This window comes from Blennius ocellaris, assembly GCF_963422515.1.
Source record: "Blennius ocellaris genome assembly, chromosome: 12".
NCBI lineage: Eukaryota > Metazoa > Chordata > Actinopteri > Blenniiformes > Blenniidae > Blennius > Blennius ocellaris.
Window position 1 is genome coordinate 5,703,442 of NC_137661.1, and position 18,567 is coordinate 5,722,008.

The 18,567-nt window shown below is 39.6% G+C and overlaps 1 protein-coding gene across 1 annotated transcript; it reads left to right on the forward strand.

Moving 5' to 3' along the window:
• Positions 1–5,193: 5,193 nt before the first annotated feature.
• On the forward strand, positions 5,194–15,304 carry hykk.2 (hydroxylysine kinase, tandem duplicate 2). Its single transcript, XM_080506087.1, has 5 exons — positions 5,194–5,250; positions 6,165–6,473; positions 9,208–9,350; positions 9,512–9,692; positions 13,814–15,304. Exons 2-5 carry the CDS (start codon positions 6,170–6,172, stop codon positions 14,254–14,256), a joined length of 1,071 nt encoding a protein of 356 aa, XP_080362213.1. The 5' UTR covers positions 5,194–5,250; positions 6,165–6,169; the 3' UTR covers positions 14,257–15,304.
• The last annotated feature ends 3,263 nt before the right edge of the window (positions 15,305–18,567 follow it).

Here is an 18,567-nt window from a genome sequence, read left to right on the forward strand (position 1 = left end):
CTATCTTGAATTTACATTCAGGCGTGGTGCAGCGATCTCATTCCATCTCCAACATGCAGGATGCTTCTCCCACAGGGGTCATTCATCTGGAGGATGTCGTCTCGTCTCCGCCGTCCAGCCTCCAGTGCAGCTTCCCTCTCACACCTTCTGTCCAAGAGAGCAAGAGCAAGTGGCGGAGCTTCAGGAGGGGCTGGGAGGGCGGCACACCCCCGGCCCTGAAAGATGCATACTCCACTTCCACCTCCAAGTTTGTGATTTACAAAAATAAACTTTGCGGGAGAATGTGCATACCAGTATGCAAACTTTGAACCTTGAGCAGCACATTTTGGTGACAGGGAACCTGATGGTGACGTGGAGAACTGAAGCCAGATTTATCTCACACATTTAATATCTTCAAATACCAGATTTATAGATCCACATAATCATAAACAGCCAAGCTGCAGTGGTATAGATGTTTCTTTAGTGGAACATTACTACTGAATCAGCAGCACAATGTTCATATGTCAAACTATCATCTTCATATGATTGGAAAGAACTCATTGATTATCAATTGTGACAAAGTGTGTAACAATCAGTCTAATTTCAGAGTAAGCACATAAATAGCACAGTAGCAGCCATGAGTAAAGCTGCAGGGTGGATGCGCCAGTGCTGTGCCAAAAACTGATTCCTGTCCACAGGAGCAACACTGATTGGCTGTCGCTGGGGACGTCTGTTCTGTTCCAGCTGCTTTTATCAGAATTTACAGCTATAAAGTACAAATATACTAAAATGTATGAACATGGTAACAACTATAGTGAGTCTCTGGGAAAGTGTCATGCAAAAAACAAACTGCAATTGAGATGATTTACCATGGGCTACATGTGAAATAAAGATTCTAGATTTTATATTGCTTATTTTATTATTATACATGTGTGATACATGATATAGTTTACTATATTTCTATGTTATGGCAGTACATTCTGATAAAAGCCTTCACCTCCAACTCTCGAGTGACTGAGGATAAAACACAAAGTCCACTGAACCTTTTCACCGTCCCTGTTCAAATATTTAATTCATACATTTAATAAACAGATAACACTGAACTGTATCAGTCTGCTGTGTCTCAGATACCAAAACAAAGGTCTATTGTGGATTTGGCAAAAATGCTCCTTGTTAACCACCCAGCAGTAACTTCTGCATTCAGTGAGGTTTGCACCGCCCTCCTTTTTTTTGTGACTCTTCCATCACCGTAGCAACCTCTGAGCTCATTCTCCAAGTTAAAACTCATTAAAAACCACTTGAGGAGCTCAGTGGGACAGGAGACACTGAGTGGACTCGCCATGTTGTCCATAGAAAATGAGAGAGCAAAGAAAATGGACATGGAGCATCGTGGACGAGTTCGCGGAGGACAAGGCTCGTCGTATGTCCTTCAGATAGTGGCAAGTAGGCCTGTAGTACTTCATATTGAAATTGTGTGTGTTGGTGAACATGTGGGCACTGTGCAAGTTTGACTAAACTTTATAGCTATTGATACAGGGTCGTAGCCTGCTGTGCCCTCATGAGTTGAAATAGTTAAAGTGGGTGTCAAAAGGATGTGGTCGCTGTCCATAGTGCTGAACTGCTTTGAATTTGTCATGTTTTATTATTTGGGGCCATGTAGCCTCATGTTTTTGTTGTTCTCTTGGTTTATTCATTTGAAGGACTTCAAAATGACATAGTTGCTCTCCGTGGTGCTGAAGGTTGTCAGCCTTCAGCATGTGTATGTTGTAAAATGACATTATGATGAGCTTTATTATTTGGGTTCAAAGGGGCCGGTCGCTCTGATTTGTTCCGCTCGTGGCAAGAGCAGCTCCAAAATCAAACCCGCTTGATGTGGTTGGCTTCCGCTTCCTGGACCTTGAAGAGGCGGAGGTGATGCTGCAGGCTGAGCGGGAGCTGGAGGCCGTTGTGGTGCATGTGAGGCTGGAGACCAGCAGTGTGCTCCCGAGGTCTTCCATATTGATGGTGGCACTATCCCTTCTTCTATTACGTCCATGTTTAAATTTCCCAGCCAGCCAAATACGGAAGTTTAACAACCAAATCTGACCAATCCACAAGAGTTTGCGGACCACGTTGCCGAAGTTTCAGCAGTGCGGCACCCAAATAATTTGGCCAGGATTGTTGGCACAGCCGAACCTAATTTCTTAAGCCAGAAGGAGCTGGCTGAAGAAGATTTTATTCAGCAGGACTCTGCAGCACCGTATGAATCGGCCTTAAGACTCGACAGATTTGAATGCCTTGTGCAGGCTTTCTGCCATACCAGGAATTAGCGGCGTTGAGACATTTGGGCTATGAAAAGGACAAAATGCTGACACTTTGAAACCTATAAGTACTGTAAGCTACTGAATTTTTTTTATTATATTATAATTAAAACAATTAATCAAAATGAATATTTTATTCATTTCAATCCAGCATTGGGTGGGCACTGCCTACCCTGACTGCACATCACTGGACCGAAGTAAAATGTCCTTTCACTTTTCATCCCTCTACCATTTATAGACCATAAATAGACTTGTACGACCTGAAAAAGGTGTTTTTCACCTTTCACTTTTCTACCAAATATTGACCTTGTTTAGACAGAATGCAAAGGCATCTTTTCAACCGTGAGATATTTTGACCCATTGATATCCGTTTGCATACTCAACTCGATCATAGGGAAAAGCACGCCATACCAGTCCGATGATAACTTTTTTAACCCGTGAGTCTTTTAGAAGTCGGGTTGGATTGATATATGGGGGGGATGAATAAAAAAAACATTTATCCTGGCACAACGCAGCAGTATTGTGATTACAACTCTTGCCTGTTTTGGGTTCATGCCCTGGTTGAGCCTTTCTTCATTGAGTTTGCATTGTTTTCCTGCGCAAGTATTGTTTGTACAGTCCAAAAATATGTATGTAATGTTAATTATTGACTTCTTGTGCTTGTGTTTGCTTTAGCTACGTAAGGTGTCATATCATACATATATCATCACTACCTTGGTATAAATCATAATCCTGTAGAATATAGTCAAATATTGTCAAAAAAGATTTTATAGCTCTAATTCAAGACTTTGCATGGATTGCCTGGTTTCATAAGCCCAACTATATGGCAATGGTTTTGGAGTTCTGACAATCAGTACTCTTTGCCAGCTTGAAAGAACGCTCCAAGCCAGCTCTTTCTGTGGATCGGGAAATTACAAGACAATATAAACAGCACAAAACTGTACTGAATACAAGTGACAATGATGAGAAACAACAGTTTGAATGTGACAGAACATATATGAGGAACAAAAAAGTTGTATGAAAAAAAAAAAAAAATGGTGATTATATAAACAGGAGATTTTATTAGCAGATTCATGGAGTTTCTTTTATTGTCAATCTTCAAAATCTTAATGAAGTTTTAGTGATTTGGCAAACCGAGAAGAGATTTCAGCTCGAGGAGAGTAATCAGGCTTCGGCCACCCCGATTTACAAACACAGTGACGTCATCGTCCCAACCCGGAAAAGAGACGTGGCTGCGGTCAAGCCAGCCGTCCCCAGTTTCCGTTAGGTGAAGTGAGCCGCTCCGAGAGTTTTATGGTCGCTCGTATTGTGAACTTTACGGTAACGCCTTGGAGCAGAATCAAGCTCTCGGTTTTCAAAATAAAGGACATTTTGAAACGATATGGTTTTTCACGTTGTTTCTCCAATATGGACCGATTAGAACCTGTGAGTTATTGAGCTTAAATAAAGTTGTTGTTTTGTTTTTTTTTAATATGTGAATATTATAAAAAACGACCATTAAATGTGCAAAGAAAGAGCTGTACCTTCATCAGCGTATATACTTATGGGATCCAATACAAACGGAGCCAGTAGGCCACATGACCTGGTAGATATTGAGCAAAATTACAGTAATTCTCATAGAACTTGTAATATTTTATAAAAAAAACAAAAAACAAACCATTAATCGCTTATTAAACGACGTGTGTCTCATCAATCATAAGTAGTTTTATGATCCAACACTGATTTAGAGTCAATAGGTCACATGACGAAGAAGCTATTGATTCCTACACATTTTAATGAAAATTATTGTCATTTTGCTCAATAGCTTCCAGGTCATGTGACCTATTGACTCCAAATCAGTGTTGACATATGTCATTAGTCATTCTTGTTCAGACACACCTCTTTTATTTAGCATTTAATCATTTTTATGAAAAATATTCCAGTATTTATTAAAATTACTCTACTTTTTCTCAATAGCTTCTTGGTCATGTGACCTATTGACTCGAAATCAATTTTGGGTTGTGTCATTAGTCATTCTTGTTCAGACACACCTTTTTTAATTTCGTTTTTAATGCTCTTTATGAACAATATTCCAATATTTATGAAAATTACTGTCATTTGTCTCAATAGCTAGTAATGATTGTTCAGACACACTATTTTTATTTTGTTTTTAATGGTATTTATGAAAATTATTACAAATTTATTGAAAATTGCTGTAATTTTTCTCAATAACGTCCAGGTCATGTGACCTATTGACTCCAAATCAGTGTTGGATTGTGTAATTAGTCATGCTTGCTCAGACACACCTCTTGTATTTCGTTTTTAATGCTCTTTATGAAAAATATTCAAATTTCTCTGAAAAATACTGTAATTTTTCACAATAGCTTCTTGGTCATGTGACCTATTGACTCGAAATCAGTGTTGGATCATATAACTTATGATTGATGAGACGCAGGTCGTTTAATAAGCGTTTAATGCTCTTTATGAAAAATATTCCAATTTATATGAAAATTACTGTAATTTTGCTCAATATCTACCAGGTCATGTGGCCTACTGGCTCCGTCTGTATTGGATCCCATAAGTATATACGCTGATGAAGGTACAGCTCTTTCTTTGGACATTTAATGGTCGTTTTTTTATAATACTCACATATTTAAAAAAACAAAACAAAACAACAACTTTATTTAAGCTCAATAAATCGCAGGTAACAGATTCCAAATCTGTGTTGGATCACATGTCTCCTAAATATCTACACAGGCTGGTTGAGACACAGTTTCTAATCAGTCCCTATTGGATAAACAACGTGAAAACCATATCGTTTCAAAATGTCCTATATTTTGAAAACAGAGAGCTTGACTCTGCGCCGAGACGTTACCGTAAAGTTCACAATACGAGCAACCATAAAAAGCTCGGAGCGGCTCACGCGACCATACAGAAACGAGGTACGGCTGGGTTGACTGCAGTGTTTTGAGGTCTGACTAAAGGAAGAAAGGTACGACACTCTTTTTCGCAAGCTGCTGAACGGCTCCCGCTGGGAAAGCTCAGGATAATTCTGTCTTCTGTCTTGCAGCTGTCTTTTATGCACAAACCACGCTGCACTCTTAAGCTTTAACATATGTTCAGCTCGTGCTGCTGCCTCTCATTGTGTTTATGAACTTCTGTCACTTTCAGTTGCTCTTAGTGCAGATTCAGTCCACACACGTCCACCTACGTTTTAATCTTCTTGTATGTTTCACGTCGTTTATGTTCAATGTCCATGTGTCTATAAGGAATACTATGTGGTGTGCAGTATTTTGCAAGGCAACGTTGTTACTCCAGACACGAGGCAGTTGAAAGTGACACAGTATCATATCGAAGGAGGACATATCAACTGGTAACACGTACTTAATGTACGTTTTTTATTTAATTGTACATATTTTATTGATAAAACAGTATGACATTGTTGCCTGAAGGCAGCACTGTGCAATAATTGTACAGTATCATAGTGGAAATAATTAATTTGTGACATTGTTACACACTGCTGAGAAGGTAGCATAAAATCCTTTATTATAATGTGTAATCTTTTACAAATTGTTACACACACATTCATACACACATTAACTTTAATTGGAACTTTTTTTTATTAATAAATGTCAGGACAAAAATGGTGCAGTAGTTTTCAGGTTTGCCTTCAATCCTGAGCATAGTTACGTATTTCATAATCAGCTGAACACTTCTGATCAAGCTCACATATAAACTGTGAACAGGAAAGAAGCGTGACTGCATGCTCTTATTAGAGTGAATCTCTCCTAATACATGTTAAAAAACTGTCCTAACAAAGATAAATGGATGTGTTGGCGTTTTAAATTCTAGTCTTGTCACCTCAAGTGTAACTGCTTATCTGATGAATTGGGTTTTTCTCTCCAGGTCTAATGGCAGAAAAGCATTCCAAACCTAACTTCAGCCACTCCCAGGTGTCTGAGATTTTGAAGAGGTGCTACAATTTGACAGCCTTGGAAACTCGCTCACTGCCCAGCTACGATGACCAAAACGTCTACGTGGTGCCCGTTGAAGGCTGCGAATGCATCCTGAAGATCCTAAACTCAGAGCACAGTGAAAATCCCGACTTGATTGAGATGCAGACTTTCGTTATGTCATTCCTTCACCAGAATGGACTCCCTGCTCAAACAGCCCTGCCCTCCACCTCAGGACAGCTCATGAGCCTGGAGGAAGCAGGTATGGCACCAGTTATGTAGTTCTGAGTTCCAAAATTTCAAATGCACAGGAATTGGATTAGAATTAAATGGATTCTCTTTATGTACTGTGTATATTTGAGCCTGTTTGGACATTCAGTGTAGTTAGTGTCCAGTTCTAGTTTCTGAGACCGCATACAAAGGCGACGGATAATATCATTCTTTATCGCACAACAAAGATAAGAAATTAAACAAAAAAAATTTATTATTTTGAATCTAGTTCTCAACAATATATTTACAGTTTTCAATGTTTTATTTGAATCCTAATGCTTTTGTTTGGTAATAAAACATGGAAATGTTTTAAGATGACAAAACATGAATTTAAAATATATTTGCCACAAATAAGATGGTCAGTTGTTTTGAATTTATCACATTCTCTCATACAAATAATAGATAAAACATATGTTCTTCCTCAGATTCAACAGTCTTTCCTGACTTGTACACTGGAGATTTCTTCATGTTGACTGATGTGTGAAGAAAGGTCAATGGTCACAGTTGAAACAGTCCAAAGTTCATATTATTGCCTTGCTGTTGTGCCATCAGGTCATAGTCCAACAGTCCACTCGTAAACTTTCAATAATAATAAAAAAAAAGTCTTCATTTACACACGCACACACCTACGCCTGGCTCAGTGCTACTGTGAGCATGCCAAACCTGTAGGGGGCAGTGTAATGAGAAGCATGAAGGCATAATGTGCACCACAGAATTAATTTTAAGCTTTTGTTATTTGTTTTTAAATGTTTTAACAATCTGGCTCCACATTATCTATCAGACCTGCTTCAGCCTTACTGCCCACCAAGATCCCTGAGATCAGCCGATCAGCTGCTGCTGACAGTCCCTAAGACGAGGCTGAAGCTCAGAGGAAACAGATCATTTGCCGCCGCTGCTCCGAAACTCTGGAATGAGCTGCCTATCAACATCAGGCAGGCTTCCTCGCTCCCTGATTTCAAATCCCTTTTAAAAACCCACTTTTATTCTTTGGCTTTTAGTACACCTTGATTTATTTTCATCTTGTTTGATATCATATAACTTGTAGTAAGCTTGTTTGTTTGTTTGTTTTACATGTTTTCTATGTTTTGTGCCTTGTCTCTTCTGTGCTTTTGAATTAACTTTTGAATTATTTTATTTTATTTGATGTTTTTGATGTACAGCACTTTGGTTACCTTTTGGTTTTTTTTTAAATGTGCTTTATAAATAAAGATTGATTGATTGATTGATTGATAATGGCCTATCAGAATCCTGGGGAAAAAACTTGTCACGAATTGTGACATAAATCTCTGCCTACCCCTCTTTAAATACAAAAAGACGCACAACGTTTCTCTAAATCTCTACTGTGGCCAGAGTTTTCAGGAATCATCATTTGTGGCGACTTGTCGCTGCGTTTATGTGTAAATGGCCCAAACGTGGAGAAATGTCACTGTTTTGTAAAAACCCGAGTACATGGAAATGTGCCCTCAATCCTGAAAGTCCTGAAAATCGAACAACTCGAACATTTTGGTCAGCTGGTTGGCGCAAGGCAGCAAATTCGACCAACATTGTGTGAAAGGATGAACAGATGGTATCGTGAATGTGAGTCTGGCCCATGTCGCCAGCAGGTGGCACCATTGTGAAATCTCAAAGCGCCACTTTCTAGTGCAGGGGTATGAATTTCTGGTCCTTCGGGGCTGCAGTCCTGCATGTTTTCAGTGTTCCCCTGTGCCAACACAGCTGAATTTAATGAATTGTCATGATGAAGCGCCGCAGAAAGAATGATAACAAGCAAAGCATTACTACATTACACTGTGTTGAAGTGAGACCTCATTGAAACTGCAGGAATGCAGCCGTGAGGTCTGTACGTGCCCAGGGTTTTACGATCGGGATCCATGTTTACAGATTAAAGGGGCAGAGTTTGCGGCGCCTGACCGATTGCAGCGCTGCATACATATTGGAGGAGCAATTATTCTTCAAAAATGGGAAGAATTTAAACGAATCAGCAGCCCAAATCTTGAAAGGAATGCTGCAGAAAATCACTGAGTTTTTTAAAGTGTAACTTTGAGAGGTTGTACATTATTAATTCATCAGACAATATAAATGGACAGGCACAGCAATGGGATCACTCAACTTAATTTTATAACGGCACAAACTTGTCTTGGTTGAGCGTCATTACTGCTCTTTTAGTTTATATTTTCCATTAAACTGTTTTGAGGCTGGGTTTCCCCCGTGTCAGCACGTTTTCTGTTGAAATATTAATTCATGGTTCTGCAGTTATGTCAGACGTGGCCATTAACCTCATTATTTCAGATCTACCCCGGTGGAGCTAAATGAACTAGAGAACAGTACAAAAACATCCTTCAAAGTGCTCAGGGACGAGGCCTTATTTTATTATGTCAAAGGATTGCAGCTATTATGTGTTCCTCTCCACTCTCAATCCGTGCATCAATCAGGATCTTCTAAGACTGGGCAGGTCATTTTCCAAGAGATTTGATTTGTCAGTGATCTCTTAACCAGAACAAAGAGTAGGCGAGCGGTTCAGAGTAAGTTCCTGTGGTGATTTACCAGGGTTAATCCTGAAGTTATCTCATTAAGAGAAAATGCTAGTCGTAGTATAGGCCTCTGGAGGAACCACCCCTATTCGAGTAAATGTTTCTGTAAGCAAAGCGACGCCAGAAAAATTTAAGCTGCATCTTGACTAAGATGAAGGCAAACATCTAACACTGAGCTTGTCTTTTTTTCTCCAGATTGTGGCTCTGGCCTTCAGAAGTACCTGGTCCGGCTGTTGACTTATTTACCTGGCACGACCATTTCCAAAATCCCTTCAACACCACAATTATTGTATGAAACAGGCAAGATGGCAGCGACAATGGACAACGTCCTTCAAGAAGTATGACACCAACACTTACAAATTGTTTCCCTCTGATAAAACTATATATAACAGCTATATGTTTAGCTTTGAGCACTCTTTGGTCAATTAACATTTCTCAAGCTTGGACAAGGTATACACAACAGCTTAGCACTTCTTTTCTCTATTTTATTCATTTCCAGATGAGGCACCCTAAGATTAGCGCTCTGGAGAGGGAGAAGTTCATCTGGAATTTGGCCAATGTTTCCCTCCTTGAACCGTACCTGCATCTCCTGGATGGAGACCCTCTTCAGGAAGTCGTGAAGTCTGTTCTTCATCAGTACAAGACGTCTGTGGAGCCCCAACGCTCTAATTTCCGCAAGTGTGAGTACAATATTTACTCTTCAGGGAGTATTTCATGATTCAACAGTGCCTCACCTGCCGTAATGAAAAATGAAAAAATTGTACCTAAAATAAATATTAACATTTTCAACTGATTTGGGTTAAAGATGCATTTTCAGTGTGACTCCCGGGTGAGGCAGTGGAGACCTGTGCCTCATGTCTGACTGTGATCCAATTCAAACTGGGTCACATGACGTTTCTGTTCCTCAACATATCAACAATATGGACTTTACACTAATGTTTGTTATACAGCAGGACTCTCTACAGCTTGTGCCATGTCTTTAATGTATGTGTGAGAGAATTGTTCTCGCCGATCGTATAATAAAGCGCAGAGAAAAGTCAAGCCGGTGAGGCACGCAGGTACCCAGCCTCACCTCACGGGAGCATACCTGAACTGAATTTTGGTCATAATCTCCATTGGAGGTTTTTTTTTTTTTTTTTTTTTAATAAGATAGGAGTCAGTAGGGGGGAAAAAAATCAAGTATCTGATAACTAAACTTTTGGCCTAAAATATTTTTTTTCTCATCATTTTGATACACAACCTTTATTGAAATTGATTAAAGCACCAGAATTATACTTTTTAAAAATAACAGAAATTTTTACTGAAGGTCAAAATTAAATTTGTGCTGCACACATCGCTATACTTTAATTTGTTTACAGTAAATGTGAATTGCTTGGACACAAGAAGGCGCTCTGTCCATCTCTATAAAAGAAACTTTCTTTGTAGAACAAATATGCTCCTGTGTTTGTGTTTGTGTTGGTGTTGGTGTCAGTGTGACTGAAAGAGGAATGCTGAGGGATATGAAAAATTACCAGTTGGTGCTGTTGGATGAAGAGTGAAATAAGATGCTCTTTTCAGTTCTTATATTGTAAATCTGACTCCAGAGGATTCAGTGCCTCACCAGTCATGACCCTCACCACACGTCACTGCTTGCGAGTAAAGTCATAAAGGCAACTGCCGCTGCCTGATGAGGCGTCACTGAAATATCTGCTACAACCCTAAATATAGCTGTAACAGGACTCGGGCTGATGTTGTTTTTACATATAAATGAAGTTGTATTAAATATTCCTTCCCAAAAATCATACAGCCGGGGACAAAACCAGAACATGTGACTCAGGTTAGCAGTGGCATGACCACATCTCAGACAGGACGGGTCTACACTTGGGTACATTCTGGATGCTTTAATAGGCAACCTATGTATGGACCATGTTTAACACAGATGGAGGATGAGTGGATTCTTGTAATTGCTGTTTGTCAGGTAGTATTTGAAAATGTTTCACCTAATTCTTCTTCTCATTGAATTTTGAAATGGTTCAACGATGGGAATGCTGCACCCTGGATTCTGTTAGAAATTACTGACACGACACCTTTAGATAGATAGATAGATAGATAGATAGATGACTTTATTAATCCCTGAAGGGAAATTGTTTTGTTGCAGCATTCTGGTTTATAAAATACAATGGAATAGAATATAAAAAGTAGGGAATAAAAATATACAAATATAAAAATATCTGGGTAGGACATAACTTAAGAAATGAGCGTGAGTAACTATAATGAGGCTCTGACGGAGGTAGACGTGTTAAAAAGTCTTATTGCCGTGGGGAGGAAGGACTTCCTGTAGCGTTCCTTCGAGCAGCGGGGTTGAATCAGTCTCTTGCTGAAGCGAGTGGATCTAAGGTCAGACACTCATCAAGCCATGTTTTTGGAGGCAAGGTTAGAGAGAAAGATGCTATAACAAAACTATGTAGTTGTAAGTACCTGAAAAAGTCAGATTGTGGAATGTCAAAGTCCTTCTTTAGCTGTTCAAACAAAATAAATGCATCATTTTTAAAGAGATTCTCAATGCATCTTAGCCCTTTCTTGTGCCATTGCTGAAAGGATGGGTCGATCAAAGACTGAAAGTCTGAATTTAAAGTGAGTTCTGAACTGAGACCATGTTTTTAAAGCACCCCAGACAACCACATTTCTTGTCCACAGGTGTTTACTTGTCTCCAACCCTGGTCCTCGAGGGCCCCTGTCCTCAATGTTTTAGCTCTCTCTTAGTTGCAACACACCTGATTGCAATCAGGGGCTTGTTATTGGGCTTTTTCACAACTTTGGTGATGCCATCATCATTAGATTCAGGTATGCTGAAGCAGGGTGAGAATTAAAAGATGCAGGACAGGGGCCCTCGAGGACCAGGGTTGGAGACCCCTGGCTGAGAGGTAGTGGACCACACAAAACGGACCCAAGTGAGACGGGAATGCTTGAATATTATTCAAGGTGGACCCAAGATGGAGACTCAGCAGCCAACATCCCTGCAGCTCAAAACATAAACTTATGGATGTTTGTTGCCCAGAAGCAATAAAGCAAGTTCAGAAAGATAGACCTCCAGCCTCCTTGCATCTCTCCAAGAATTCTCTTCTGGTTCGAGGGATGTTGTCATTCCAGATGAACATGGACATGTGTCTATTGAGTTCATGAGAAAAGTTGTGGGCCGGGTGCTTTACCAGATTTCATTTTCTGAATGGCATTGTTTATTTTGATCAGGGTCACATCCGCCTCCAACACGTTTCTAACTGAATCTTCCAAAGTGGGCAGTGTAAGGTCATTAAAAAAAGCTCTCCACCCGAGTCTCATCGCTGGCTTCAGAGGTGTATAATTCGACTTGTACTCACTATTAATGCCCTTTTGGTCTGTAAGCACATGCCCGTGTAGCTCTTTAATTATAAAACCAGCAGTTGCTGATTGTTTTAGTTGATGTGACAGTAGTTTATTAGCCCGGTCACCATGTTCGTAATATGTAAGACGGGACCTTAGCTGAACATTGGTGATGTTATCAAATTCAGTTTGTAACAGAATTCTTTCCTTTTACAGGTCCTCAGAGGGTGAGGTTGAGTTTAACCAGTGTATTTGTTTAATTTGGTCAATTACCTCTGACGTTCGTCGAGTCTGTCTTAGGTTTTCACCTGCAACAAAGGAAATCACCTGCCCTCTCAAATAAGCTTTCAAGGTTTCCCAGAGTGTAGAATAGCTTATCTCAGGGGATTCATTCAACTCCATGAAAAAAATCCATTTGTGTATTAATAGATTGAACAAACCTTTGATTGGATAATAATTTAGAGTTAAGCCTCCATGAAATAGTGGACACCTTCTGTGGAAAACTCAATTTCAAAATAACTGGTGCATGATCAGATATTACAATACTGTCGTATTCTACATGAGTAACCAAGGGTTATGATTTCTGGTCAATTAGAAAGTAATGTAATTCTTGAATAACTTTGCTGTACCTGGGAGAAGAAGGAAAATAGCTTGTCTGTTGGGTACTTGAATCTCCAGGGTCCACCACTCTAAGCTTCAAGGAAGTCATTGATACACCAGGAAGATTTGCTTAGTGCTGTCAATCTTGAGGTAGAACGGTCTGAGGCCCAATTCAGAGTGCAGTTTAGGTCTCCAGCCAATACTAGGTCATGTGAATTAAGATCTGGTAAGAGGGGGGGAAAAGACTCGAAAGAAATCGGCATTATTCCAGTTAGGGGCCTAAACATTAGCCGAAACAACAGGCCTATTATATAGTTCACCTTGAGTAGTGACTTGGCGGCCATTTTTGTCCCTCAAAGTCTCAAGGTTGTTTTATACTTGACGCGTCTGCGAGGTTCGTGCGGCCAAATTATGTCATTTCAGCCACCACACCCTTCCATGCGGCCCTGTTTACGCAGACATCACCGCTCCGCGCGCCTCCAAAATTTTCTGACAACACGGACGGAGACACGTGGAAAAAAAGGCAGAGCATTTGTTGAACAGATAGTGCCATCTAGTGGCTTCAGGAAATAGAGACAGTGGTTCATGAAGCTTTATTGAAGCTTCATTTGGTCATCACTAGGATTCACACATTTAGGAGTGTCCATAACAGGAACCACAACACATTACCTCAACAGTGTGTGGAATCTAGCAGTTAAGGGAAAAAAAAGTCAAATCATGTACTGAAACACTCCAACTACTGATAGAAGAGACATTTTGTCAGACTTGTCGCTGCCTCGGATGTTGTAAAAATTCCATTAACCTGGATGTCTCTGTAGTGTGCTTTGCTTCATGCAAACTACTTTTTCTTTTCCGTCCTAAGGCATCAACCATGGCGACATCAATGACCTCAATGTGCTTGTGGAGCCCGACGGCAATGACGGGCACAGGATTTCTGGCATTATTGACTTTGGGGACATGCACACTGGCTACTACATCCATGAGCTGGCCATCACTATCATGTATATGATGATTGAGCACCCCAATCCCATCGTGGTGGGGGGGCCTATCCTCGCTGGCTGGGAAAGTGTCCTTCCTCTGAATGAGGCGGAGAAAGACTCCCTCTATGTGTTGGTCTTGTCTCGCTTCTGCCAGTCCTTGGTGATTGCTCGTCACGCTGTGACTTTGCAACCGGAAAACGAAGAGTATATCATGATTACATCGAGAAAGGGTATTTATATCGTTTCACAGCTGTGGAAACTTGGAAAAGAGCATGTGGAAAAGGTGTGGTTTGAGAGTGCTGCTCAACTCAGTAAGAGAAAATGATGAAAATGTACCAACTAGATAGATAGATACGTTATTCATCCCCATGGATGAAATTTACAGTATGATTCATGTGATAAAATATTACTGTAAGATGGCGTCTCACTCATCAAATTAATGCAATTGGCTAAACAATATATGCCCACAAATAAAAAGTGTCATGGCAGAAGTGTTAATGTAATTAAGACAGTGATGCTATACGGTTTCAATATATTATGTTCTCTATAAATCTAAATATTTTCATGACTTTAAATAAAAGCAACACATATTTTCGGATAGCCTTTAGATCAGAAATGTTGAACAGTTCGCTGGCCAAATGCAACCATTAAAATGAAAATACTGTAAAAAAAGCGCACTCTAAAATACTGTTTGCCAAAGTGATTCTGAGTTAGAACTGCTCAATGTCAAGCAATGTGAAATAGTTTCCTACTGTGATCAGGATTTCTACACCGAAGTGCATTTGCGAACCAAGGTTTTTATTTGAATAGAGACACATGGACTATATCTGGATATTGAGCTGACTTAATCACGTCTGTTGGGAAAGTGAAGGCATATTAACATATTTCTAGATGTACATTGTTTTTTATACAAATCACACATAAAATGCAGTACACTTCTTTGTCGCTCTGCCCTTCATTTTCTATCTCAAACAAAGATATTTTCTCAGTTCACAAAATATTTTGAACATATGTAGATCCACATCTAGATGATCAAAATTGTCTTTATAATTGCTTGTACAATAAAACTGTGATTGGACAGTGATATACTTTTTTACTCTTTTATACAGTTTTATTGGTCTGCTGTAATAACAGTTACAGGGCAGTGTGAGCATATATTTAATCCTAAACAGACAAACTGGATGTTTATGTTTTTACACAGTTGTGTTATACCTCATCTAACGACAGAACATTATTGTTGAACCAAAAGCACAACTTGAACTGCTGTGATCCAGGTGAAAGACACTTTCAGTTGGTATTTGAGCATTTTAGCTCCTGGAACATTGGTTGTGATCCCTGTAATGTATGTTTCTTTAATGTATATTTTTCCCTCATTTATCTGGCATGTTTGAATTGTATGATCTTGGAGCTGCATATTGAAGAATAAATGAAAAAATGTGCCACTTCATTGTCTGCCTGAGTCTTTATGGCCATGAGGTTTATCAATCATACTCACCTTCACAAGCTGTAGGTCCTGAAGAGATTCTGAAATTCTTATCTTGTCTTTCTTGCTTCTACTACTCAAATATAAATACATGACAATAGAAATGTTTTTATAAAATACATAGCACACACAGTGACCATTGTTGCAAAGGTCCTTTCATACAGACCATTCATTAATTCCTAATTATTAAAAACAAAATATAAATAAACAGTTTCAAACCTGAATTCTCTTCCAGTTTTAAAATCCGCTGTAATATCGCCCCCATGTGGCCACCACAGTCCCATACATGTGTGTCAAGAAATGGAACGGAAAAAGAAGAAGGTAATTTTTCTCTGTGAACTATAAAATGTACTTATATTTTATAATTATTACACAAATTGATATATTTTGAACTTATATTATTTCATACGTAGTTAGGATTTTGAGTTATGAAAGTCATCTTTAAGAGCCATACATTTTATATTTCCTACAGTCACATGTGTTTCTTACTGTATCTTTTCAAACAGAAACCATCACAATCAACATGATACAATTGCCTCAAACCTTCTTGGTAATCCAGCATTAACTAATTGAAGAAACTCAGGGTTGAAAAGTTAGTATATCTTCACCTAAACTCAACTAAAGCTATGCTTTAATCTGGGAGGATGTTGCGACTGCTCCATAACAAACCACATATAAAGGGAATAAAGTAACTTGTAAAGGATGGCAAGATGCAATAAAGTTTAACAACAATCTTTTGAAATCCTTGTGAGCAGCTGCTCGTCATGTCCTCTGTCTGTGGGTTTACAGATGCAAGGAAAGCGTGAGAGAATATGGCAGCTGGACAACAAATAACGATGCAGCCCTACTTTTCTGACCCAGAATCAGAACTGGACGAGGCAAATATGCAGCAGTGTCTTACAAAAACTGTTTCCCAGATAAATAACAAATGCAGGTTGACTTAAAGAGCTAAACAAGAAAAAAGAAAAAGAAAAACTCTACCAGATGCAAAATGAAAATGTTTATAAATGTGTTTTCGTGAGACTTAAAATGAATTATTGTTATAATAATTGTGTGTATTTGTCATAGAGCTGAGCCTCCACACCTGGATGACGCCTGCAGAGGAGAGCCACCAGAATCTGCACTGACAGAACACACCCCGGATGTCCTCTGTTTGCCCCCCCCCCCCTCCCATCAGTTCTGCAGCATAAAAACACAGACTAACTGGTTAAGGAACAGCTTTTTCCCTGGAGCTATAGCCTCCAGCCCCCCCAACCCCCCACTGTCCAGCTCCAGACTCTGCCACCACAAACATATTTCAACCTGGGAAAGTGCAACTGTTTTATCCTTTTTTGTTATTAATCTTTGATTCATTTTTATACTTGATTTTTACAGTTTTTCCAACAAAAGAAGACATGATGAAGCAAGTGGCTGAGCCGATGCATTCCTTATGGTGAAGATAATTACTCTACGGGTACTTCAGGTCAAACCCAAGAAGACTGATAGGATGAATCTCCTTCAGGAATAGGAATATGATAGCTCCAGATACTAGGCAGTTCAAAGTGACACACTTACAAACATATCGATGGAAGAAATATCAACTAGTAACAGTTACATAATAAAAAATTTTTATTGAACTGCACTAGTGTGGTGGTTTTTTCAGGTTTGCCCTCATTCCTGAGCAAACACATGCTTTTATTAGAGTGAATCTCTTCAACATATAGGTTAAAAGAAATGTCCGAACAAAGACATGTGTTAGCATTGTAATTTATAGTCTTTTGACCCCAGGTGTAATTTATTATCTGTTGACTTGTTTTTTTTCTCCAGGTCTAATGGCAGAAAAGCATTCCAAACCTAACTTCAGCCACTCCCAGGTGTCTGAGATTTTGAAGAGGTGCTACAATTTGACAGCCTTGGAAACTCGCTCACTGCCCAGCTACGATGACCAAAACGTCTACGTGGTGCCCGTTGAAGGCTGCGAATGCGTCCTTAAGATCCTAAACTCAGAGCACAGTGAAAATCCCGACTTGATTGAGATGCAGACTTTCGTTATGTCATTCCTTCACCAGAATGGACTCCCTGCTCAAACAGCCCTGCCCTCCACCTCAGGACAGCTCATGAGCCTGGAGGAAATAGGTCGATATTGTTCTGAATTCCGAACAAATGTACAGTTGTATTAAAATTAAATTAATTCCCCAACGTCAGACAGATGAATGAATATCTTTGACATTTGATGTGAACCAATGTGTCGTTTACCCTTTATGTACTGTGCATGTTTGAGCCTGTTCAGATGTTCAGTTAGAAGTGCTCAGTGTCTCCAGTTTATGAGAGCACATAAAGGCAAAGAATGATATCATTCTTTATCGTTGGATGAACAGGATCTGTTTTTGTTGTTGTCTGTTCCCCCTCCCTTTTTCTGTTTCTGTGCAGGGCGTGTGTGACAGGGGGCGTGGCTGGCTCCTCCAGGAGAGTGAGGCACATACCTGAATCTACTCCACACAAATTGCAGTCTTCAAAACCCTGGTTCTCACTCCACACCTCTGCCAGATTATTCCGTCTACTTGGTAGTGCCCTGTTGGAAATCTCGTTTAGTTCTCTGCCATTTTTGGGATGTTAATACTTGTTCCTGTGCTCAGGTTTTTTGTGCCTCTCCTGGAGTGACGTTGCCAGCCTGCCAGCCAGCCCCCTGTCTCCACTGCCTGTCCTGCCTGCCGTTTGGAAAATAGATTTTTGAACTCTATTTGATCAGTCTCTTGGCTCTGCTTTGGGGTTCCAACTTCAAACCTTAACAGAGTAGAGCCAAAATCAAATGATTTCCTTTATACAGACAAGACTTGTATAGAACATTTTTAACATGACAAAGCATGAATTTCAAATATATTTGCCTCCCACATTTTCCAAAAACACATTACCTGAGCAAGACCCTCAGTCCCCAGCTCCCTTTGTGCGCTGCAACCAATGGGTCAATTTGGTATGAGTTTCCCATGTGGTATCAATACAGTTTGATAAAATACGATAGAAAGATAGACAGACACACGCACACACTTTACCCCCATGGGGAAATTCACTCTCTGATTCATGTAATCAAATATTACTGTAACACTGTAACAAATACAATATCATGTAGGGGTGTCCCAAGAAAATGGAAAGGTCAAACTGTTCAATTTCAAACTT